General features: G+C 43.2%; 1 protein-coding gene across 1 annotated transcript; it reads right to left on the bottom strand.

The window, feature by feature from the left end:
• Positions 1-4548: 4548 nt before the first annotated feature.
• On the bottom strand, positions 4549-26932 carry LOC134488847 (taste receptor type 1 member 3-like; the record flags this gene model as incomplete). The annotated part of the gene is made up of 4 exons (XM_063291180.1): positions 26894-26932; positions 17946-18142; positions 4936-5102; positions 4549-4904 (listed from the first exon to the last, which is right to left on the bottom strand). Coding segments are annotated over exons 1-4 (759 nt in total), but the record flags the coding sequence as incomplete, so codon positions are not given.
• Positions 26933-26934: the final 2 nt, after the last annotated feature.

The following is a 26934-nucleotide window of genomic DNA, read 5'->3' as shown; positions in this document are numbered from 1 at the left end:
CTCAAAGCTTTCATTCCATGGTTCCGAGATGACATCCGCCTTCTCCCTGCTGCCCGTCACCTTCTTGCCATCTTCTCCCACCAGCAGACCAACCACTTCCTTGACTTTCCTCTTGCTCCTTACATATTGGAAAACATCTTGTTGTTCTTTTTGGCATTTGTTGCAAGGCTTGGCTCGTTCTGAGTCTGAGCTTTCCTGCCTCCGTCCTTACAGGTCTGGGCTATTTGCTGGCATTCTGCTCTAGTTATAAGCTCCACTTTCTGTTTCTTATACTTGTCCTTTTTATCCCTCAGCTTGTCAGAAAGCTCTTTGTGCAGCCACACTGGTCCTGTCAGGTGTCTCTCGTTGTTCCTTCTCTATGGCGTTGTTTTTGTTTGGGCCTTTATTATCTCATTTTTTAGAATTTCCCAAGCATCCTGAACTGATTTCCCCCTTAGGATTGATGGCATTTTTTTCTGCTCTTGGCTACTATGGTAACTAAGTACTTCCTTAAGCATCGGCCGGGTGAAAAGTTTGAAGTTAATTGTCCTCAGTTTAAGAGTTAATAGCTGCATTGCCTTGAGGGCAGCTTGCTTGTGACTAGTTTCCTTTTTCTCACAGAAGCCTCTTTCCTCAGCTCTGAGAACGTGTGCATGCACAAGTTTGAAAATGTTTTGGTGCTTTCTGTAAATAAATTTATTTTTATAGAAATGCTGGTGTGTGATTCTGATCTGGGCTAACTGCTTCCCGCGTACTCTGAGAAGGATTTCCATCCATGGAATCCTTCCTATTCCTCCTCTTAGTTTGTTGAAGTCAGCTCTCTTAAAATCTGACTTGGTTCAGTTACCTTGCCTGCAGTTAGGTGAATCCTAGTCTGATATGGTCGCTCTCCCACAAAGTTCCTACAACTTTCGCTCCATCAACCACCACATCCCTATTAGCAAGTATCAAGTCCAGTATTGCTGACCCCCTGGTTCCCTCTTCCACGTAGTTTCCTTCCTGATGGCTTTGTGTTCTCTGATACTTTCAGAGAGCAAAGACCATGCCCGTATCACAGAGACATCAAAGGGAACCCCTGCAGGCAGAGGGCGTGGGTGTCGCTGGAGGAGAGGAAGGAAGGGGGGGTCAAGGACCTGAAGGAGAAGCCACTTGTGCATGGAGGAGGTGACACTGGACATCAGCGGTTCAGTGGAGTGAGCAACAAGACTCTGAAGCTGACACAGCTGAGCAAGGAGGAGCAGAGCCTGGCAGTCTCCCAGGCCTTCCAAAGACTCAGAGCACCTACAGCCCGCCAGCAGCCGGAAATTGATTCCCTCCCACAAATGGAGAAGGGCTGAGAGATGGAGAAGCCACTCAGGAAAAGGGAGCAATTCCCAGGCTACTGCAACCTCAAGCAGGACCTACAGATCTATGCAGCTTGGAGGGTAGAAGAAAATATAGGGCAGAGTGTAAGTTAAGGAAGTTTGAAGGAGACTTAAAGGAAAGGCTGGAGAAAGAATTGTGTTGACTGCTGGGAAAGGGGGGTGCTTAAGGACACAGGGGAAATGGACATTGGGAACCGCCTGAAGGTCTGTCACCTGTCACTTACGTCATCTATCATTAGGCACAGATAGGTTGCAAATAATAGGCTTAAATACACAAGGAGTGTATAGTTTTTCTAACTAAACTTCCTCTTGTGAATCTCAGAGGAGAAGCATTCAGCCTCCTGATCCATGGTTTGTACAATACCTTACCTCTCACCCCGCCACACTCTGGTATCCAAGCTAACGTCTGTGCCATCTGGCTCGGAGCTTCTCTCCCATTCTCTGAGCTGCACCCCCAGCCTGGGGAGATCATCCTGCAGTACAAAGAAGGCTCTGTCCCCTTATATTATGGCCCCCTCGACTACATGGGCTTCCTGGCTGCCGTCTGCTTCATGGTGGCTTTCCTGGCCAGGGAGCTGCCCAGGGCCTTCAACGAAGCCAAGCTGATCACCTTCAGCATGCTGGTCTTCTGCAGCACCTGGGCGTCCTTCCTGGGCTGGACTGCTGGACTCCGTCTTTCTCCCCAAATGTTAGGTTTCTTTTTTCTCAAATAATGTATTGACTGCCATTTTTAAATAAATGTTATTTAACCTTTTCTCTCAAGTTTATAGAAAAGTGTGCAAGTGTATGAGTGCGTGCAAAGGTGCTTAGGTTAAACAGATAGTGACAGGGGCTATCCGGTGTTACTCATACACCAAAATTTGGGCTAATAAATGTGATGTTGAGGTTAAAAACCTGTTTGTAGCTCTACCAAGAAAGAAATGTTCAAAGCTCTGCAGGAAATGGATTATTTTATTGATATATTTTCTATCTCACCTTTATTATTTTTATAAATAACTCAAGGCAGCGAACGTACCTTATACTCCTTCCTCCTCCTATTTTCCCCACAACAACAACCCTGTGAGGTGGGTTGGGCTGAGACTGGCTGGCCCAAGGTTACTGTAACGATTGCCTATTCTGACATACTCAGCCTCACAAGCAGGTTCTTAATGAAAACTGATTTATTGAAAGAATAGTGTGCAAATACAAAGAAAGCTGAGAATGAGCAAAAGCGCACCAAATACTAACTAAAAACCCTCGCTTCAAACCCGGTTCCGCCCTCGCTCCCGCTTAGCAACCACCCCCTCCCCGGTGTTAGCAACGGTTGCCCACATCGGCCTGAGAAAGTAACCTTGAAGACATTCCATAACCCAAACACACATTCCACAGTTACAGTAATGAGATTACAGCCTGGTATGGCTGGAAATCTCCACTCTGCAAACACGTATCAGGAAAGTGACATGCGAAACGTTACGATGTATTCAGAACATTGGAACGATGAACATGACAGTTACCCAGCCAGCTTTCGTGCCTCAGGTGGGACTAGAACTCACAGACTCCTGGTTTCTACCCCATTGCCTTAACCACTAGACCAAACTGGCACTTTAGCACTGAGGCTGTCTTGGTTTCCCTTGTGAATGACCTTTGAAGGATCAGAATGGGGTACTGTGACCCTCTTGGTGTTTGTTGGTCTTTCAGGGGTGTTCTATACCATCAGTCATGGCCTCGTCCAGCACTGCCACTGAAGACCTCTGTGTACAACTATGGTTCTCCTCCTTCTTGAGGGGATGGTTCCAGTTGCTGGTTGTGGGGAGTAAGAGGCCAAACCAAACCAAGTAAGAGATGCCATGAGGCTCAGCACTCTCTCTACTCCTCTTCAACATGAAACCACTGGTGGAGATCATCTACTGATGTGGGCTCAAGGATCATGTATGCTGATGATTGAGTTTTGATTGGGGGTTTCTGTTGTTTTGATGGTTTTGACTCATATCCAGGATTGATTAGCTGCCCTGTTATGAGCAGCTAATCAAAGGTGGCTTGGGAGTTCATGGCAACAGTCTCAACTATAGATGAGATTGTTATTGGAGACTATCGGGCATCTGGGGATATTGACATCAGTTCCTTGTCATGGACAGAACACTCACGCCTAGCCTCGGAGTTCCCAGTCACTCTCTCTCCTCTCTCTCCACTCCTATTTAACATAAACATGAAGCCGCTAGGTGATGTCATCTATCAGCCTGGGATGAGGTATCCTCAATATAGTCATGATACTCAGTGGCACATCTCTGCCCTGGGCTGTACAAGTGATGTTGTAGATGTGCTTACTCCAGTGCCTGGAGACTCTGAAGGTCTGGATGGAGATAGCAGGTCATGACTGAACCATAGAAAGAACTAAGTGTGTCTGGGTTCGGGGTCACCTGATTTTTGAGCTGTTCTATCAATAATTATGGATAGGGTAGTATTCCTGCAGGGACCAAACTGGTGCACAATCTGGACTCAAGACTCCTGCTTCAGAAGGAGCTAGAAGGGCCTTGCACAAATCCATCTTATATGCCAGTTCTGCTCTTTTCTGGATCAGGAGGCTCTGCTCATAGTCACTCACATGATAGCCCTTTCCTCTCTGGATTGTTGCAACAAACTCTACATGGGGTTGCACTTGAAAAGCATTTGGAAGCTTCAACAGGTCCAGAAAGCAGTGGAGTGTATAGTATTAGGTGTACCAATACTTACCCAGGTAACATCTCTGCTGTGTGATTTGCATGTTTCTAGGTGCAGTTCAAGGAGCTGATTATCATCTTTAAAGCTTTGAGTTCATGGCCACCATGCCAACATGGATATGATCAAAATTATTGTGGGCCCTGCTCATGTGTGTGTATATGTGTGCATGACACACTAGATCTGATTTGTCATGGACAGAAATTAAAGATTTGAGAAAACAGGACTTGGCAGGGGGTTGGTGGGTGGCTTTTTTTTTTTAATTAAAGGAACATTAACATGTCAGGTACAGTTTGCTGGAATTATTAACTAACTTTTTGGAAGCCCCTTGCCCAAAGCTCACTGTGCTATTTTATTTTGACATCAAATGTTCTTTTGTATTCAGATCTGGTCTTCGAAAAATAATGTAACATTTTGGGAAAAAAATGAAACCCAGCAGGCCAGCACTGGAGGCCAAGATGGAGAAGATCTGCACAGCCACCATGGACTTCCCCTTGGTGCTCAGGTAGGTGGGCACAAAGGAGACCCAAACACTGCAGAAGACCAGCATGCTGAAGGTGATCAGCTTGGCTTCATTGAAGGCCCCAGGGAGGTTCCTGGCCAGGAAAGCCACCGTGAAGCAGACAGCAGCCAGGAAGCCCATGTATCCGAGAGCTCCATAAAACATGGTGACAGAGCCTTCATTGCATTGCAGGATGATCTCTCCAGACTGCAAGTTCATGTCAGACTCAGGGAATGGGGGAGAAGTGCCCAACCAGATGCTGCAGAGGACAGCTTGGACACCCAAGCAACAAAAGATGATGGAGTTGGCCAAGCTCTTCCCCAGCCATCTCTGCACTTTATTCCCTGGTTTTGTGGCCAAGAAAACTAACACCACCATGACTGTTTTGGCCAGGACAGAAGAGACAGCGAGTGAGAAAAAGATGCTGAAGGCTGTTTGTCGGAGAAGGCAGGTGGCTCTCCTTGGTTGGCCAATGAAGAGGAAGGAGGTCAAGAAGGAAAGCAGGAGGGAGACAAGGAGGATGTAGGAGAGGTCCCGATTGTTGGCTTTGATGATTGGAGTGTCTTGGAATTTAATGAAAATTCCCAAGACAAAGCCTGTAATTAATGTGAAGAGCAAGGCAAGAGATACCAGGATGATCCCCAGATTTTCTTGGTAGGATAGGAAGGTTATAATCTTGTGCATACAGTGATCTCGACTTGTCTTTGGATATTGATCTTCTGGACATTTGTTGCATTTTTCTGCATCTGAAAAAAAAGCAAGAGTACAGTTTCCCCTAAAGAATTGCATCATGAAGTTTGGGTGGTGTGAATGACTGCATGTGAAGGAAGATCAGTCTGCATTTTGAAAAAGGACACCAAACGTTCCTCAATGTAGAACCAATTTGGTTTCCAGAAACGAGCACTGAAGGAGATTTTTAGGGACCAAGCTGAAAGTCCCTCATCCAAAGTTATCATCCCAGGGTAGGGAACTCCCCTCTCCCTAAATGCAGTTTTCTAAGGAAAAGAAAACTGTCAGCTCAGCCATAAAACCATTATGTAGCTTGGAGAATAAGGGGGTGAGAGGGAAAGGAAGCTCCATTGTCAGCTCAGCCATAAAACCTTTAGAAGACCAAGGAATGCTGAGAGGCAGCGAGAAGTTCCTGGAGAGGAACTCCAAGTCTGGAACCGGAGGACAGTTTGACCAACCCATAAGAGTAACTCTTTAGAAAGAAACTGTGTTCATGAAACCCTGCCTCTTTATTCCTTCAGCCCCCCCCCCCCCCCGCCACCATTGTCTCTGCAGTCTTGGCCATTACCATCCCTGTTCAGTGTAGAGTTTGGGGAGGACTGTATTCTGTATATCATGAACACAGTAGGGAAGAGTTGAAAATAGAAAAGGCACGCAGTAAAACTCCCAAGATAATTCTTCTCACTCAGAATGAAATAAATGCATAAAGAATTGAACAAGAATGGGATCCAATTGAGAAATGATTTCCAAAAGCTCCTTGCACAGGACATGTCTAAGTAAGGAGTTTCTCCCTTTCCTGCAGTCTCACCCACCTTCCATGGTGGAGATGGTTCCTTCTGCACAGGGAAGACAGTCGTAGCAGCAGATGGACCTCCCTTCCTGAGCCACCTTCTTGAATCCAGGAGGACAGCGTTCCACACACCGGGAAGGAGGCAGGGGCTGAGGAGAGGCAGGAAAAGATTCTGAAAATAATTTTATTTGACAAGAGGAGACAAAGGAGGAAGGACGTAGTGATCTGAAATTCAGGACTGAGCTTTAGTCAGTTTGAAGCCTATGGAAACACTGGAGCTCATCAAACAGTTTCAGCTCCATGTTGCTTCCTTTTTATCCTGATTTTTCACAGACTATAATATTTAGATTCAGAATCTGTATTTATATACTAAATTACTCAAAGAAAGATTGGGTGAATATTTTGCTTTGGCCAGATTTATCCTGTTGCCCCATGGTTCAAACCTACCTATAGGACTAATAAATAAATACTTAAGGGTATATTTCCCATAGGAGCTTTGACATCTAAACAGGGAATTCTCTTGGGGAACTTCAATGACATCCAAAACCATTTCCTGCCCAAAGAATGCAACCCTGTTCGTAGGAGCTTCAGAGAGACTGAAATAAACTTTTTCCCACCTCATTCAGCCCTTCCATCTCTGCAGTCCCATTTGGGTTTATCATAAATGTGAAATCCTGGGATCCTTGTCTTTTGAGACTCCCAAACATCACTTTTCTAAAAGACAGATTGGAGAAAATCACCCAATTCACAAGGTCCAGGTCCGATGCCAGGTCTCCCTTCTCATTCAAATATACCCCTTCTATGGAATTATTGTAAAACTGAGAATTTTGAAGGAAGGAATGAAGCTGGAATGGAAGAGAACATGGGTATTTTTAGACAGGCATCCAATGTTCTATTTTAAAACCCTTTGCTTGTGCTGGGGGTGAGCTGAAGTTTTCTCCCTCTATATACCAAATGAAGGTATCAGATTCATTTTCCAAGTTCTTCAGGTGACAATCTATAAATAAATAAATTGTAAAACCTACTATCTTACAGTTTCATTCTACACGAACTGGACAAACACTGAAATGGGACAGAGAGAAACCTGGACAGGCTTTCAAGATTCTGTTATTATACCCAATAACAATAAACTAGCAATTCTGGAATCCCTTCAGTGTCTGTTTCTTGACCTGTCCTACCTGGAGCAGCTAATGTCAATCTTGAAAGCTTGTCCAAGTCTCTCTCTGTGCCAATTTACAAAAAAACAAAGTCAGGCAAGGGTTAGTTTGAGTTTCTTTCCAAAATCTTCTCTCTCTGGACTATGTAATCACCTCCTTAATGGCTCATTCCTTACCTTCATCCCTTAGCAGCTCTCTATTCCTTTACAATCTTGGGATCCTTGTCTTTCGAGTGGAAATCAGGTGGCAACAGGAAGTAATAATCATGTTCAAAGGCCCAAGGATGACCTTTCCAAAGAAAAAACAATGCAGGTGTCTCCTTCAACTCTTCCCATTTATCTATCTGCTACATTTGGTAAACCAGTACAAATATGGCAAAGGATATCTACATAAAGGCTGTTCTCCAAGTCACAGACTCTTCCTGGGGCATTTCTTTGATCAGTCAAACAAAGGACCAGGGTATGAAGATCCACCCTCTCAGCTGGTGTGAGTCCTCAGCTGTCTCAGAACTGAGGTTTGAGAAAGTTAAGAAACACACGGAGGAGACCCGGGGAAAGAGCAGGGTGAATGCCACGTCTTGTAGATTTATTGTCTTTATTACTTGGCCATGAAGCCTCCAAAACTCTGGTGGGCTGTCTTGTGCCAAGAGTCCCTATTTTCCTCTTTCTGACTTCTCCTACAGCTGAACAGGGTGTCAAATGATCAGTCTTGAAAACTCCCCCACGTCCTCTGAACTGCTTGCCTTTCTCTCATTGAATTGAATAATGGCATACATTTTCAGAGATGCTTAACTGATCCCTATCTGACTGCCTTATACACCAGTCTCAAATATTCTTTGTGATAAATTTCCCAAAACTTCCAATTGTGTTATTCTTTCATTGCCCTTTAAACTATTAGCTTCTAATATTAATGAAAAAAATAATAGTGATTGGTTATTAGTTATTATTTTGGTTTGGCCCTCTTCAAAGCACAATAATGTAGAAAATTATTTTCTGAATAGAATTGTGTTCTTCGAAGCTCCAGTTCTTAAAAACCACCACAGAAACACTTCTCAGAAATTGTTCAACTGAGCTCCATAGTTGAACAAGGCAAGAGGTATTGGAGAATCTCTCCGATTGCATCTAATTTGCTATTTCTGAACCATAATCTTTTTTCCCCCCTAGGTGATCCTGATGATGTTCCTCTATATACTTCTCTAAAAAAAGGGCACATTTGCACACACACATGGAGATGGACGTGGCAGAGTGGCCCCTCTGGCTTTCTTATGCGGGAGTCCCTCAGCAGTCCCCACAGTTCCCCTTGTTTAACCTTTGCAGAGCCTGATTGTTCATGAGGATCTGCCTCTCCTTTGAAGAGAAATCTCCTCTTTCACTCAGCTTTTCTCGCCTTTTCTGTAGTTAGAAGAAGGTGTGATAGGATACACCTTCTCTCAGAATGAAAGTATCTTCTCAGAAAAAGATGCAAGTCCCTTAATGTGCAAAATAAGCTTCAACTGCTGAGAATTGAAGATAGTGGGGAAAGGGGGAAAGGAATGATCATGGCATTTGCAGAACCTATCTCAGCTGATTAACTTCAGATTCAGACACACATCCCTTACAGGTAAAAAAAGAAAAAAAATATGTATGGTGAACCAGGCATTCATGAATGAGAGGGGAATCCATTGTGGTGGAGATCGAGAGCCAGATAGTGAATTTTGACTGGCAAAATCTCTCTGGAAAAAGGAGAGATGGTGAGATCACTCACACGTACTCCAGACAGCTGCTCCTCATGAGTAGATTGCAGAATCTGAGGTTTTTGTGGTTGACTTGTGAGTTGAACGGCTGGGATTCCAGGGATTTCAACCAAGCTCAGAGATGTAATGTAGCCGATATGGACACAAGGTTTGCCCAGCCTCATAATCACTTTCAGAATTATTTCTTAATTGCTTTTCACCAATTAGGAACTGTTGGAGTGACAGTTTTATAGCAGTCACCGGGTGGGTTCCCTTTAATCCTTTGCAAAAGAAGTTTTTAATACAAGTTTAAGGACTTTAAAAAAATCTTTTTTTGGAATGAACAGCAAAAGGGTGATTTGAATGTTGATTTTAGAAAGTTACTAATGGACTAAATGCCCAGATGGATTTGAAATAAGATTTTGAAATTAATTATAAGAATTCTTTCCATGGGAAAACACTGTTGTTTTGAATTCTAAAAAAACAATATAAAACATGATAGGATGGGACTTTGATGGTTGAAGTCAAGAGGGAACCAGAAAGAACTAAAGATTACAATGAAAGAAGAACACTTAAATTTGACTTACTTTTCCAGAATGGAGCAAAATACTTTAACATTGGACATATTGAAGGTTATTTGTGAAAAATGGACTCAGAAGTTAATTTTAAGAATGTCTTCAATTATATATAGACTGTGTTTTAAATGTGTTATGCAAGAGGAACAAGTTTTACCAGACAAGACTGTGACTGATTTGAAAGTGTATTTAAAAATGATAGATTACAAGAATGATATGGAAAAAGATGCTACACTGGATATACAAATGAAACTATTTTAATAATTAAAAGGGATATATAAATAACAAACCAGAAGAGTGACTTTCCTATTTTGTATTTACAAAAGAGACCTGTTAAAGTTTTGAAGGATTTTGTGAGAAGGAAAAAAAGAAAAAAATGAAAAGAAATCAAGTTCTAGGACATTATTTGAAGGGATTAAACATCAAGATTGTTAAAAGTAAAAGGAAGGAATATAAGTTGGTTTATTTGATCAAGGTTAAAATAGATATGTTCTTGGTAACCTTTAATGGACTTTTGCTGACCGGAACTGAACAATGAGGCTTTAAGGATTTGTTTAGAGATATGAGATATTTGTTGCATATTAAGAGAAGGTGATAAGGTACTAAAATTGTTTATACTTGTGATGAAAGGGGTAGTCATTTCTTTATGTATTTTTTCTTTCCTATAATATTATTTTTCTTTCTTTTCTATTTCTATTTTTTTTTCCTTTTCTGCACTTTCTATTTTTTCCTTTTACTATTTTATTCTTTTTTAGTTTACATTCGTTTTTATTGTTCCATTTGTAATGTTTACCAATAGAAATGAATTTTATGTATGTAATAGAAATTGTATGTAATATAAATGAAATGTATGTAGCTCAGGGTTGAACTGTGAAGTCCTTAGTGATCTCTGAGATTGTGTTCTTGCAGACATTTCATTACCCAACGAGGTAACAACTTCAATGCTCATTTAATGTAATGTAATTCAGTATAATGTTTAATAACACACAAACACACACATACACACATACACAAAGACATATACTGTATGGAGTTTATAAAGAAGCAATTCAAATCTAACCTTAGTAAGAAGAAATCCAACTACTGAATGTGCTAGCAAGTTTCTTTTCAACCTTAACCAAGGTTGTGTCATGGTTAATGGACTGAGGTTGATGGACTGGAGAGACCAAGGATTAAGAGCCATGGCAGCTCCCTTGGGGAGGTCAGACCAGTGGCTCGCTCTGAGTCAGCCCAAGTGGTCTTCAGGGTTCTTCTGGGGAAAACATTGAAGGAGTTAGTGATCCAGATCCCACCTTGAGTCTGGAGAAAAAGTGAAGGTCAAAACTAAAGAAACTTGTGGGAGGAAAACATAAGCTTTTCCTTCCCTCTCCCAGGACTTTAAGGCAGCTTGAAGGGCATTGCACTACAAACCTGAAGAAAAAGTATGTTGTGCACAACCACACTGGAAAAAATCTGCCAAATGAAGCCAAAATGAAACACAAATATCCTTACACAACACAACTTCTTACACAAGAAATCTACATAACACTGCTCGACCTCTAAAGATTTACAGGTGAATGGGTAGCACACAAAAAGAAGAATCTTTGCTTTCCTTGAGGTCATAGCCTACACGGTTTATCAGGCTAGAAAAGGTTGGCCACTTGCTGTGACCCTTCACCATTTTGTTTCTCCAATCCTATTAAAAATTGAAAACAGTGGCAAAGGAATAACACTCATTTAACCAAGAATTAGGGACTGTGTCTGTGCTAAGGCAATCTACACCCCGCATATCATTGGAATGAAAGGGACAGGTTTCAGGGGGAGAGAGATGGTGGTGCTCCTGCTTGCAAAGAGAAAAGTCAGAAAAGGGAGACATGCAAGCAAAACAATAGACGAACCAAGAAACCATTATTGGCAGGAAATGAAATGACATTTGATTGAATGAGGGGAAGGATGGCTAAACAGTGAAGGTGTCCAAATTATTTCTTCCAAATTAAGTTTAAAAGGATAATCTATTGAAAAAGAAAGGAAAAAAGTGAAGGGAATTCAAATGGGAGAGGAATGGAAAGTTGGAATTCAATGTAATGTTTGTCTTTGAATTTTATTTTATTTTTTATTTTTTTTATTTTGAGACTAGAAGCCTACTTCTTATATTTGTAAAACTGATTCTTAGTTGCAGGAGAAAAATGTGCAGCAGGAAAAAAAATACCTGCCAGGGCTTCAGCCTTGGAGTCTCCAGGTTCTTCCCACCATTTATCCTTGTCCTCTTGGCTCTGGATAAATAGGCTGCATGGAAGGCCCGGGCCACAGCCCAGATGGTGTTGTAAGTGAAGTAGTTGTCCAGTGGCAGTATTTGATCAATTATCTCCTGAGGCACAGCCTGCCGTTCTTCTCTCTCTCTGCACCGTCTCCAGACTTTCACAGAAAAGGCATCCTTGGTGTAGGAGCATCTAAAAGATTTCTGTGCAAGGTAATGCATTGTAGGGTAAAAATGGACAAACCCACCATACTTAGCCATGTGGTTCCTCTTCATCAGAAAGGAAAAAATGCTATGAAGGAATTGAATGGGGAAGTCATCATGCCTCAAAAAAATGGAGAAATCCCATCGGATTGTTGTGATCAGGACTTTCCCTGTAACAGGCTCCTTAAAAGTTTCAAATACTTGTTGTATTATTTTCAGCCCTATATTGAATGAATAATCCTCAGCACCATAGAGAAAGACATTCACTTGTCTCCAGTTGCGGTATGGAAGATCACTTACGAAAACATCATAGATTGTTGGGGAAAAGGTTTGTGATAAAACTGGACAAATGCCATTCCTTAGCAACATAGAAGTCAAGGTCCTCATGAACCTCTCCCCCTGGTCAGTGTCTGGAGCCAGCAGACCAACCAAGGTCCACCTGAAATGAAGGAGCAGCTTGACCATCCCTGGGTACTGGACTCCTTCAGCAGGGAGCATCGGGTAGAAGAAAGGAGACTGAAATTTATCACTCGATGTCTGGGAAACAAAACTGTAACTGATCTGAAAAGCAATGAAAGGTATGTTTTATTTGATGCCCACAGCATTCAGAATGAGGCCTTATCTACTCAGCAATTGCTTTATGAATTGCTTCCTTTCCCCTTTGGTTCTTTAGTGGAGAATTTTCCAGACTCCTGTAAATTGAAGCTCCCCTAATATGGACCATGGAAGGAGGGAATATGAGGATCTGCAGCACCTACTGGACAACACGCCTAAAAGAGATCTTATTTTCATCACAGGATACTGAAATGCTAAGGTGGGCAGACAAATGTCACCTGGAATTAAAGGTAAGCATGGCCTGGGAGAACAAAACAAAGCAGGACATAGGCTGATAGAATTTTGCCAAGACAACTCACTCTGCATAACAAACAGTCTCTTCCAACAACCTAATAAATGGCTTTATACATGGACTTCACCAGATGGACAACACCAAAATCAGATTGACTACATCCTTTGCAGCCAAAGGTGGCGGACATCTATACAGTCAGTAAAAACAAGACCTGGAGCTGACTGTAGTTCCAATCACGAACTTCTACTTGCACAATTTAGGATCAGACTAAAGAGATTAGGGAAGACCCACAGATCAGCTAGATATGAGCTCACTAATATTCCTAAGGAATATGCAGTGGAGGTGAAGAATAGATTTAAGGGACTGGACTTAGTAGATAGGGTCCCGGAAGAACTATGGACAGAAGTTCGCAACATTGTTCAGGAGGCGGCAACAAAATACATCCCAAAGAAAGAGAAAACCAAGAAGGCAAAATGGCTGTCTGCTGAGTCACTAGAAGTAGCCCAAGAAAGAAGGAAAGCAAAAGGCAACAGGGATAGGGGGAGATATGCCCAATTAAATGCAAAATTCCAGAGGTTAGCCAGAAGAGATAAGGAATTATTTTTAAACAACCAATGCGCGGAAGTGGAAGAAGACAATAGAATAGGAAGGACAAGAGACCTCTTCCAGAAAATTAGAAACATTGGAGGTAAATTTCAGGCAAAAATGGGTATGATTAAAAACAAAGATGGCAAGGACCTAACAGAAGAAGAAGAGATCAAGAAAAGGTGGCAAGAATATACAGAAGACCTGTATAGGAAGGATAACAATATCGGGGATAGCTTTGATGGTGTGGTCAGTGAGCTAGAGCCAGACACCCTGAAGAGTGAGGTTGAATGGGCCTTAAGAAGCATTGTTAACAACAAGGCAGCAGGAGACGACGGTATCCCAGCTGAACTGTTCAAAATCTTGCAAGATGATGCTGTCAAGGTAATGCATGCTATATGCCAACAAATTTGGAAAACACAAGAATGGCCATCAGACTGGAAAAAAATCAACTTATATCCCCATACTAAAGAAGGGAAACACCAAAGGATGTTCAAACTATCGGACAGTGGCACTCATTTCACATGCCAGTAAGGTAATGCTCAAGATCCTGCAAGGTAGACTTCAGCAATTCATGGAGCGAGAATTGCCAGATGTACAAGCTGGGTTTAGAAAAGGCAGAGGAACTAGGGACCAAATTGCCAATATCCGCTGGGTAATGGAAAAAGCCAGGAAGTTTCAGAAAAACATCTATTTCTGTTTTATTGACTATTCTAAAGCCTTTGACTGTGTGGACCATAACAAATTGTGGCAAGTTCTTAGCGGTATGGGGATACCAAGTCATCTTGTATGCCTCCTGAGGAATCTGTGTAATGACCAAGCAGCAACAGTAAGAACAGACCACGGAACAACAGACTGGTTTAAGATTGGGAAAGGAGTACAACAGGGTTGTATACTCTCACCCTACCTATTCAACTTGTACGCAGAATACATCATGCGACATGCTGGGCTTGAGGAATCCAAGGCTGGAGTTAAAATTGCTGGAAGAAACATTAACAATCTCAGATATGCAGATGATACCACTTTGATGGCTGAAAGTGAAGAGGAACTGAGGAGCCTTATGATGAAGGTGAAAGAAGAAAGTGCAAAAGCTGGCTTGCCACTAAACCTCAAAAAAGCCAAGATTATGGCAACCAGCTTGATGGATAACTGGCAAATAGAGGGAGAAAACCTAGAGGCAGTGAAAGACTTTGTATTTCTAGGTGCAAAGATTACTGCAGATGCTGACTGCAGCCAGGAAATCAGAAGACGTTTAATCCTTGGGAGAAGAGCAATGACAAATCTCGATAAAATAGTTAAGAGCAGAGACATCACACTGACAACAAAGGTCCGCATAGTTAAAGCAATGGTGTTCCCTGTAGTAACATATGGCTGCGAGAGCTGGACCATAAGGAAGGCTGAGCGAAGGAAGATCGATGCTTTTGAACTGTGGTGTTGGAGGAAAATTCTGAGAGTGCCTTGGACTGCAAGAAGATCCAACCAGTCCATACTCCAGGAAATAAAGCCAGACTGCTCACTTGAGGGAATGATATTAAAGTCAAAACTGAAGTACTTTGGTCACATAAGGAGAAGACAGGACACCCTGGAGAAGATGCTGATGCTAGGGAGAGTGGAAGGCAAAAGGAAGAGGGGCCGACCAAGGGCAAGATGGATGGATGATATTGTAGAGGTGACGGACCCGTCCCTGGGGGAGCTGGGGGTGTTGACAACCAACAGGAAGCTCTGGCATGGGCTGGTCCATGAAATCACAAAGAGTCGGAAGGGACTGAACGAATAAACAAGAACATCCTTCCCTCCCCTTAAATAACCTGAACTTGCATCCTTACTGCCTACCATGTACACATTATCACTCCCTAATTCACTTGCAATAGAGGACCTCTGACTGAAAGTTGCTTGACTAAAAATTATCTTCCCAGCAAAGACACACCTGTGGGACTTTGTAGATGCCAAATATGGTTGAAATCTGGATGGAAATGTCAATCTCGGCCCCTTCAAGAACAGCCACTATATTTCTCTCCCTTCCACAGCTGTAGTTGGGAACATTGGCCTCCCCGTCTGAAAGCAGGTCCAGCAGAGCATCCGAAGTCATTTGTGCACTGAAATAGTTTTCATAAATATTGTAACCCAGGGTGATGTTTGGTAAGAGGTGGGAATCCTGGTTGATGTCCTTTATGGCAAAAAGGAAGGACAGCATTTTCCAGTATTCTGGCATTGCTATCCTAGAAGTATAAACATATTAGAATATAACAATGAAAGGAAGATTTTATTTGACCTTTTTTTTACAATAATACTTCTAATCTACCCAAGCCCAAGAATTCTTCTGAATGGATTACGCTATTTTGAAAAATATTGTACTTTAAAAAAACTTTAAAAAATAAAAATTAATAAAAGTTATTAGATCAATTTCAAAGAAACTAATGTTACCTTCTGCAATACCTGGAAGTTTGAACTATCCCGCTTTATAAAATATAGAATCTCTAAATCCTAAGGCTGGAAAGGCCACTTAGGCCATCATCTCCACATTCAGACACATACGTACAAACACATACAAGGGGCAGCTGTGACTGTTAACGAGGGCAATATGTTCTCAATTTCTGGACAAGTTTAGATTTTAATGATCTTTGGTGGAGACTTAACTTGCATTGAAATCATGATAAGATTACTGTACCTGGCACTGGTTCATAATTGGACTCAGACTTTTGGAAATTCAATCACAAAATAAATTCTGATCTGTGATTCCTTCATACTAACAGTGATTTTTTTTTTTTTCCAGAAAAGAGAATGTGGATTTTTAGTGCAGGGAAAAAATATAGTAGTCCTGCCTTTTTGTGTCCATGTTGACCAATTTTGGGGGTAAGGGAGGAGTAGAAGTGAGCAACCACCCTCTCTTGTCCATCCACAGTCTAGCTTTACTCAGAGGATGTCAAGGAAAGTGAGGTGAGAAAAGTGGGAAATCAAATCCTTCTAAGCCTGGAGGGTGGCTTTAATGCAATGAAGGTAGATTCACTTACCACAAAAATTCATTTGAAGGAGTTGCATTGAAGCTTAAGAGTTGAAACGTAGCCCTAGTTGCAGAGTATATGCCATTAATGAAGAGCTCTCCTGGCCTGTAATGATTTTTTGGGTTCACCCCATCCCTCTTCGGAGTCAGGAAGCATTTGGCCTTGAGCTTCGTACAGACCCCTTGGGGCCACAGAAGCAGCAGAAGCAGTAACATGACTTGTGTTCCTGACTGAGACACCAGCCCTGTTCTTGCTTTGAATACAGATCAAGAAGATGCAGGAACATCAGAGCCTTCTTCCAAGGCAGAAGCTTCAGAGTCTTTCCTAATCCAGACAGGATCCAGCCAAGGCTTCACATCTCAAGGGGAGAGGAGTAAACACAGACCCTGCCTGCCCTCAAAGGCTCCCCTTGCTCTTTCTTTCTCCTGAACCATTTATACTCCTACAACTTTCCAAAGCCATGACATCAGCCAACAAGGCTTTAGTCTGGAATTGAGGGAAAAACATGTTATTGACATCTTTTGCCAATTTTTTTAAAGTTTGCAACCAAAACTCTAGAAATTGAGCACCAATACAACAAGTAAATCACTATGATTTTGATAATTGTAAGGAGGAGAGACATCACCTTTCTGAACTTTGAATGAGTCAACAGGCAAATACACAAAGGCAGAAGTCACAGATGGAGTCCAAACTCTGATGATGAACCACAAAGTGAGACATGAAAATTTGGCCCCAAAGTCTTCTTTAGAAATCTTTTGTAATCTTTTTTGTACTTTCCCGCCTTTTTAGTTTTCTTTCTTTTCTCTGTAGGTTTCTTTGTAGGTTTCTTTTCTTTGCCTCATCCTTTTCAGTTTTCTGCATATTTTGAATAAAATTAATGACGTTTTCATTTTAAAAATCTCACTTGAATCAACATCAAGAGAGATTTTTAGTGTGGGTGTGTACAGTCACACATCAATATGAATTTAGTTGGTCTTGATTTATGGTGGACTTTGGCTATATTTATCATGTTAGCCAAGGATCTGCTGAGATGGGTGCTCATCTTTTGAAAGCAGACACATATTTATTTCTTTATTTATTATTTCAGTTTCTATAGCCACCCATCCAAATTGACTCTAGATGGATAACAACAGTTTAAAATAACTTAAAGTACTGTATATAACTCTAGAAATCAACAGCTAAGGTAAAAAAAAAAAACACAGAACCAATAAAAACAAATCATGATAACCATTGCAAGTACCTGCTACACATCTGGATCCCCAAGCCCAATCATTCAACAATATTTTAAGGACTTTCTAAGGGCCAGTGGGCTTTCCTTTCCTTAATAGATGGGACCCAGAGCATCCTTCCCTGCCCAGCATAATGGAACAGATAGACAGATTCCAAGATGGAGACCAAGGCAAAAAAGACACTGACCACAGCTCTCTAGGTGGTGAATTCTGCCTCTGCAAGCCCCCATAAAGCCTGCTTTTGGCTTTTTGGCTCCCAGCTCAGCTGAGGGGGGGGGGCATTGGTAGGTTCCCCAATTTAAATCAGGTTGGAAATGGAGATGAGCGGAATGACAGCATACCTGGGTGGGCTCGGGTGGACCTCCTGTGGACCCTGGAGGACCTGGTGGATCCCAGCAACCTCCTGTGATCCCCCGGTGTCCCCTGGATACCCGTGGATGGGCTGGGCAGCCTCTGTGATAGACTGGCAGCTGGTGGCTTCAGCAAGGTGGTGGATGACGGGCCTCACGGCCTCATGGAGGAAGCCTCCAGGTTGAAGCTTGTGTTGGAGATGATGAGCGCGACTTTACGGCCGCAGAGATTCTGGGCAACTTCAGGGTCACCAAGGAGTCAGTGGAGAGATGGAGTGCACCAGGCTTTTGAGTGACGATGGGCTCCGGGAGGCTCTGGTGGTCCTCAGTGAGGGGCGGTGGCCTTTGAGGCTGTGATGCCTTTTCCTTGAGGTGGAGGGCCTGGGAGAAAAGAAGGAAGACCAGCCTTGATGGCAAAGCAGGTATCATTGCAATGGACTGAGGCCTGGTGGGGTGATGAACTTGGGGGGGAAGTGTGAAGGACTGGGGGCTGAAGTGGGTTCGGGAGAAATCCCCTGGTTTTTTAAGATCTTAAGGGATTCGGGGGGGGAGGGGAGGAAAGGGGAGGATTGCCCATTCCCATTATATTAGGTGGCAGAGGGTTGGGGTCCCTTGGTATGAGTGTGAGTGTGATACTCCCCCCGTGGGTGAGAGACACAGGAGGAGGTTAGGATTGGCTCTTGATATGGAAGTCTACCCACCTGAGTGAGAGACAGGTGGTGGCTAGGAGTGGCTGGTGTGTCCCACCTCTACTAGTGAGAGAGGTTGAGGGGAGGCACAGTAAGGGTGTGGATGTTGGTGGTGACCGAACAATGCCAAGAACAGAAGCTGGTGCGCTGGGGGGGGATTTCTCACTGCCCAAGGCAGATGTTGTGTGAGAAGATGGATGCATGGGGAAAGGGACCCTTGGTTAAGGCCAGGAGTTATGGAGGTCTGGGAGTGGAAGCTACTAGATTAGGAAACTCTGGGGGATGTGGGGCGGGCTATCCAATCGAGGTGGTGACGGGCCAGGGATGTTATGTTGGGACCCGGAGGGCAGGCCATCTTCGGGGAAGACGCCCCTGGTGTTTATTATTGGTAGCATGTTCCAGCCCTCCGTGGTCACACCCAGGCCCTGGACGACAGATCCTTGTGAGCCCTGGTCTTCGGCTGCTGCTCCTTAACACCAGGTCAGTGAACAACAAGGCCCCCCTCATATGTGATTTGATCACAGAGGAGGGGGCAGACCTGGCATGTATCACAAAGACCTGGCTGGGCTTAGAAGGGGGAGTAGCCCTCTCTGAGATGTGCCTGGCTGGGTTTCAAGTGTGGCACCAGCCGAGACACCAGGGCAGGGGAGGAGGGGTAGCAGTTGTCATCAGAGAATCTTAAGAGGCCTTCAGGGGCCCTGCTCCGCAAGTGGCCAATTATGACACCATTTTTCAAGCTGGGATCCTGAGAACAGTTGGGGGTGCTGCTACAGGTACCAGCCTCCCAGCTGCGTAGCAACCACCCTGCCTCAAACATTGGAGGAAGTCTCGGGGTTGGCAGTGGAGTTCCCCAGGTTCTGGGGGACTTCAATCTGCCATCCCTGGGGCGTGCCTCAGAGATGGCTTGGGAGTTCATGGCTACCATGGCAACCATGGGCCTGTCCCAGATTATTCAGGACCCAAGTCGAGACAGTGGTCACACCCCGGACTTGGTTTTCTTGTCGGAGCAGTGGCAATGTGAGCTGAGGGGAGAGTTAGATCTGTTCCCATTGTCATGGTCAGACCATGCCCTGGTGACCCTGAGATTATATTGTGCCACCCCGCTCTGCAGGGAGGCAGGACCCATTTGATTGGTCTGCCCCCAGCGACTGATGGACCCAGTAGGGTTTCAGAGGGAGCTGGGGGTTATTCCTGAGGACCTGCTGCACGGTTCAGCAGAGGTCCTAGCCATGGCCTGGAATAGGGCCGCAGCCGGGGCCTTGGACAGGATCGCGTCTGTGTGACCTCTCTTTCCTCATTAGACCCATCACTCCCCGTGGTTTAGGAGCTGAGGGTTTTGAAGAGGGTTAAGAGATGTCTGGAGCACTGCTGGAGGAAGACCAAGACTGAATCTGACCGAACTCAAGCCAGAACTGCTATTAAGACCTACCTTGTCATGGTAAGAGCAGCAAAATGTGAGTATTTCTCCGCTCTTATCGCATCCACAGAATACCACCCGACAGCCATGTTTAAGATTGCTCAATCTCTTCTAGGTCAGGTAGATTCAGGGACCCACTTATGGGGCTGTTTGAAAGAGTTTTCAAAGCATCTGCAGGATAAAATTGCTCAGATCCATTCCAAGTTGGACTCTAAGCATGAAGTGGAGTCTGGGGAGATGCCAGGGGAATGTGCTTACCCTGTTATCTGGGAACAGTTTGATCCTGTTGGGCCTGAGGAAGTGGACAGGATTCTCCAGACTGTGAATGCAACAACATGTCAGCTTGACCCATGCCCTTCCTGGCTGATAAAATCAGCCTGGGAAGTGACTTGTGGTTGGGTCCAGGCGATGGTTAATGCATCCTTGAGTGAAGGAATATTTCCGGCTGCCTTTAAGGAGGCACTGGTATACCCCATCCTCAAGAAGTCATCCCTGGACCCTACTATACTGGGCAATTTTTGCCCTGTTTCCCACCTTCCCTTTTTGGGAAAGGTGGTTGAGAAGGTGATTGCGTTGCAGCTCCAGAGAATTCTGGAGGAAACGGATTATCTGGACCCCTTTCAGTCAGGTTTCAGGCCAGGATATGGGACAGAGACCACATTGGTCACACTTATGGATGATCTCTGGTGGAAGCGGGATGGAGGGAATGCATCCATCCTGGCTCTCTTGGATCTCTCAGCGGCTTTCAATACCATCGACCATGGTATCCTTTTGGGGTGGCTCAGGGGGTTGGGGGTGAGCGGTTTGCACTGGTTCACCTCCTTCCTCCAGGGCCGTTTCCAATTGGTGGTGATAGGAGAGGAGAGATCCGGCCCTCAACTCCTCCATTGTGGGGTGCCACAGGGTTCAGTTCTCTCTCCTCTCCTATTTAACATCTACATGAAACCGCTGGGTGAGATCATCCGTCACCATGGGATGAGGTATCATCAGTATGCCGATGATACCCAGTTATATATCTCCATCCCAGGTGAAGTAAGTGTTGCGGTCTCCACCCTTTCCAGGTGCCTGGGGGCTGTAGGGGCCTGGATGGGGAACAACAGGCTTCAACTGAACCCTGGTGGCTGTGGATTGATGGCCCCTCGGGTTCCAGGAAGCTGTCATCTTTGGTTCTGGATGGGGTGGCACTTCCCCATTAGGAGCCAGTGTGGAACCTGGGGGTCCTCCTGGACTCGCGACTCCTGTTTGAAGAGCAGGTGGCAGTCACGGCCAGGAGGGCCTTTGCACACCTTCGGGTGGTGCATCAGCTATGACCATTCCTGGACCGAGATGCCCTCCAAACAGTCACTCATGCCCTTGTCATCTTCCATATAGACTACTGGAATGCGCTCTACATGGGGCTACCCTTGAAGAGTATTTGGAAGCTTCAGCTGGTCCAGAATGTGGCTGCATGGACAGTTATCAGGGCTGTAAAACAGCCCATGTGACACCACTGTTATGCGAGCTGCACTGGGTACCAGTTTGCTTCCAGGTGCAATTCAAGGTGTTGGTTATCACCTTTAAAGCCCTACATGGCATGGGACCAGGGTACCTGAGGGACTGTCTCATCCCCATCACATCAACCTGCCCCACCTGGTCAGGCAGGAAGGGCATGCTATGGACCCCATCAGCAAAGGAATTTCATCTAGCGGGGTCCAGGAGGCGAGTCTTCTCTGCAGTGGCACCCGCCCTTTGGAACATCTTGCCCCCGGAGCTGAGACAGGTCTCTTCGCTCTCGGACTTCCGGAAGAAGCTGAAGACCTGGTTCTGCCGCCTTGCTTAGGAAGGGGAGAGCGACAGCTCCATCTGGGGATGGCTGGCGCCATAACACCCCTTAGTGATCATGTTCCATCTCCACTTGGATTTTCTATTTATTTTCTATTTATATTTCTAATAGTAAATTAGGTGGATATGTTTTTAGTATCATTTTATTGTAAACTGCCCAGAGTCCCCCACTGGGGGAGATGGGTGGTGACATAAATTTAATTAAATAAAAATAAAATAAATATTTGGGGAGAGGCAGTCCCTCAAATAACCTGGCCCCATGTCATGAAGGGCTTCGTGAGTCCTTACTAGCACCTTGAATTGAATCTGGAAGCATGCTGGAAAGCTTAAATTGCATGTGTTTGCTTAAATACTTCAACAGATTAGCAATGCTAATTAGCACCTCACAGATTGGATGTCTAGCGTATGCTGATGGAGGAAGGGACATAACTGCCTGAGCTTCTGCATAGACTTGTTCACTGTGTGTGTGTGTGGTTTCATTCCTCTCCATTTTCACATGCCAACACCCCTGAAGGAGGAGGAGAACCATTGTAGTCCACTCTCAGCCCTCAGAGGCAAGCCAGGAGGAGACCATCATTGAGGGACTTGAAAGTGGCTGAGAGATCTTTTATAAATAGTATATAACTCGGCCAATAAACACCAAAATAGATAAATTATATCATAAAAGGGTTGGAAATCTTGTGGTACATGAGGGACATTCCGCCATCTGTGGTGGTCATGTCAAAAAACTCAAAAATACTGGAAAACACACACAGTATTTTCTAAGAAATAAAAATAAAAACAGTTTCGAACCTCAGGGTTTTTTAGTTGGGAATACTTCCAAAATACCTCAATAAAAATGTCACAAGATATTAAGATAAATGCTGATGGCTGTGAGGACAACATCATTCACAAGGGAAAGTAAGTCAATCCCAGTACTGAAACCATGTCCAAAGCCCAACTGGAAAAGGTCCACATTCTCCACTATTTTTCAGGATTTTTCATGTTTCTTTCTTGCTGAACAGGTAAACTTTTATTTTACCTCACTCTGCTCTTAATTAGCCACCATTTTGGAACAGGCATAACTTGGAAGCCTCCTGTCTCTCTCTCACTGCTTTAAGTATACAGAGTTGGACACATTTCTATACAATCAGCATCAAAGAGAAAAGGGAAAACATATTTATTAAAAAGTAGTCATCTATTTCTATCTCATGAAGAAATGTGACTTGAAAAAAAAAGGACTTGGAGCTTTTTTATTTTATTTTTTTAAAGAACATGAAAGTGTCAAATACTGTTTCTTGGCATCAGTAAATGATCTTTTGGGGAACCACCTCCAAAAAATCACTTTATTATTTTGACATCACATGTTCCTTAGTATTCAGATCTGGTCTTAGATAAATAATGTAGCACTTGGGGAGAAAGATGCAGCCCAGCAGGCTAGCATTAGAGGCCAGGATGGCAGGCACGAAGGACACCCAGACACTGCAGAAGACCAGCATGCTGAAGGTGATCATCTTGGCTTCATTGAAGGCCCCAGGGAGGTTCCTGGCCAGGAAAGCCACCATGAAGCAGATGGCAGCCAGGAAGCCCATGTAGCCAAGGGCACCGAAAAACATAAAGACACTGTCTTCATTGCATTGCAGAATAATCTCTCCAGATTGTGAGTGCAGGTCAGAGTCAGGGAATGGTGGAGAAATGCCCAACCAGATGCTGCAGAGGACAACTTGGACACCTGAGCAGGAAAGGATGTTGGTGTTGGCCAGGCTCTTCCCCAGCCATCTCTGCACTTTATTCCCTGGTTTTGTGGCCAAGAAGGCTAACACCACTGTGACTGTTTTGGCCAGGACAGAAGAGACAGAGAGTGAGAAAATGATGCTGAAGGCTGTTTGTCGGAGAAGGCAGGTGGCTCTCCTTGGTTGGCCAATGAAGAGGAAGGTCAAGAAGGGAGACAACACCATAATCAAATAGATTACATTTTATTAGTAACAGGTGGAAAATCTCTATGCAGAATTGCAAAACACTGCCGGGTGCTGACCATCAGCTATCAATCACAGAAATACACATCAGACTGAAAAGGAGTAGAAAAGATCCAAACTTGATGAGCTATAACTAGAACCCATTCCAGAGGAGCATAAGATGGAAGTGAGAAACAGATTCAAAGAATGAACTGGGAGACAGAGAGCCCAAGGAGTTATTTAAAGAACTTTAAATTATTCTAAAAGAGGAATCTGGAAAGAACATAACAAGAACCAGAAGGAAATGAAGAACACACTGATGATGAAACCAAGCCATAGAAATAGCTAGAGGGAGATGACTATCTCATTGTCCACCTTCAGCCCAGGGATGGCTTTAGCTGCTCCACTCTGGAAGTGGCATCTTCTCTCTTATCCAGTTCCAGATCTGCATGTTGCAACCTTGATGCACATGGGTGTGTTGTGTTTGAACTGAAATACTTCCTTTTGTGATAGGAAATTTGAGGCTCCACTCCAATTGCTCCTGTGGGTTTCTGTGAGACCCTTCCTTTCCATCTGGTCATGACTGTTCTCCTATCTCTCAATCTTCTTTTGGATGTGAGAGTGCAAACTAAATTGTGCAACCGTATTTCTTTTTCTTTTTTCTTTTCCTTGAAATGGGTTGTTCAACAAGTTGACCTGGAGAATGTGAAGCCATCACATCGACTAGGCTGTTTATAGATTAAACCATAGGGTTGGAAGCGGACTTGAGAGGATTTGTCTCTTGTGCTTCTTCAGCCTTTGCTGAAGAGTGAGGAGGAAGTGAGGAGCCAGGCTCTGCTGCTCCCAGGGAAGAACTGGCTCCTCACTCCCTCTCCTCATGTTCTTCAGGTAGTTTGCAGCTCTCACACTGAACCCATGGCTAATCCCCTTTCTATTTTTTTTTTTAAAAAATACTTTTATTATAATTTTTGAATAGAATAAAAACAGAAAAAATTAAAAGAGAAAATAAGAAAAAAGAAGTGAAAGAAAAAAGAAAAGAAAATATAGAATTATGACTTCCACTCTTCTTTCTATTGAGTAGTTGCCATCTGATTCTTCCCCTCCCTCTTTAACCCTTTTTAATCCCCAATTCAATAAATCATCAATTCAGTATTTTCTTCTTTCAACAAAAAAGTCCATATAAGGTTTCCAGTCTTTCAAAAAAGTCTTTATCATTTTTTTCCCTGACCAAACTGGTCAGCTTTGCCATTTCCACAAGCTACAACAATTTTACAGTACAATCCAATCTGCTACTATTGGTATTTCATTATTCTTCCATCTTTGTGTGTACAATAATCTTGCAGTTACTACATTCAATATTAATTTCCCATATTTCTTTTCTAGTTCAATATCCATAAAACCCAATAGAAATAATTCTGAAAAAGTTCAAAAAGATATTACAGGTAGTCCTTGACTTACAACCACAACTGGGACTGGAATTTCCTTCACTAAGCAATGCGGTCATAAAGCGCGATGTCATGTGACCACATCGCTTAGCGATGGCAATCCGTAAATGGTCATAAATCGAGGACTACTTGTACTGACCTTTGATTGGATTTGTCTGATATACAGGGTTAGAACCAAAGAAATCATCTGAGAATTAGAGGAATCAGGGGAAAAGCAGAGAAGACTAATTTAATTGGATATCTTATCTCAAAACTGAATAACAATGCCCCGGATTTAAAGCTTTCAGATAATGATGTGGAATGTGCCCCTAAAGTCTTCTCTCCTAAGGCCAAATCAAATGCAAAAATCAAAGTCAATAAGGTCATGAACTAAAAGAGATAAATTGGGATGATGGTAAAGTGTTATTTTTTTCAAGATATCAGTCCTACCACCCTACAAAGAAGAAAAGGCTTCAATCCTGCAACAGAAGAATTACCAAAATGAGAAATAAGATATAAATGGGGATTCCCTTTCAAGCAAATTGTATTTCAACAACAAGGAACAGAGATTTCTATGATCCCAGGGGTGAAGAAAGTTTTAATAGAGCTAAAGAATACTTCATGAAGAATCAATAAAGAACAAGATTTGAAGTTAAAAAAACCCTTCATATAACTTTAGAAGAAAACAATATGGAAATGGGATCCTTCAGCTTACAAAATTCGTATGTCAGTTTTAAGTTATGCTAATAATAACAACTTCTCCATCTTTCCTCTGATCTCTCTCCCCTCAGTCCTGGCTCTCTGCATTTTTAAAAATTGGTACATAAAATACAAAAGTGGGATTGAATATCAATTTCAGTAACCTATAACTGTCAAGCTCCACCAGAAACAAGGGAGAATATGGCTTGAAGCTGTATCTTTACTGTATTTCATGATTTGGTAGCCATATTAGTTAACAGTTTATAAGTATGCAGGGATGAAGGTTCATAATTTATACCAAAGATTGGCAGCCTATACTGTAAATATAAAGCAATATTAAGAGAACCCGTTTACTCCAATTTTAAGCTGTTTAATTAAAGCCAAATTGAGTCCTTCTTTAAACACGAATGAAGCAACTGCTGTTCTATAACTTCCCCATGTTTCACTTAGTCATGTTACCTTAAACGTATATTAAAAAATAGAAAAGAAAAATTAAAAGAATTTCTAAACTAGGAAGGGAATTGGCGGTGGCAGCAAAAGCAACAGATCCTTTAGAGTGATCTCTGGTTTAATGGGTTTAGCTTTTGAGGGAGGGTTTAATGGGTTTAGCTTTTAAATCTATCTATCTATCTTTCTATCTATCTATCTGTCTATCTATATCTATCTATCTATCTATCTATCTATCTATCTGTCTATCTATATCTATCTATCTATCTATCTATCTATCATATTTTTCCACTGCACATCTCAAAAACAACTCTGGGCGGTTTTCTTTGAGAAAGGTGATCTTAAATTCAGGGTCATCTTCCATTTCATAAATATAGCACTGTGGTTGGACAAGACTTGAGTGCTGAGAGAAGCAGCATTTTGGGGAAACAAAGAAATTCCAGGGAACATTCATGCTTAGTAACCGTTGAGGGTCAGTTACAAAAAACTGGCCATTTGAACACCTTACAATTCCCTGGAGAGAGACAGGGCTGCTGAGATGAACCATGG

This window comes from Candoia aspera, chromosome 2, assembly GCF_035149785.1.
Source record: "Candoia aspera isolate rCanAsp1 chromosome 2, rCanAsp1.hap2, whole genome shotgun sequence".
Taxonomy (NCBI): domain Eukaryota; kingdom Metazoa; phylum Chordata; class Lepidosauria; order Squamata; family Boidae; genus Candoia; species Candoia aspera.
This window is presented reverse-complemented; position numbering and strand designations above follow the sequence as displayed.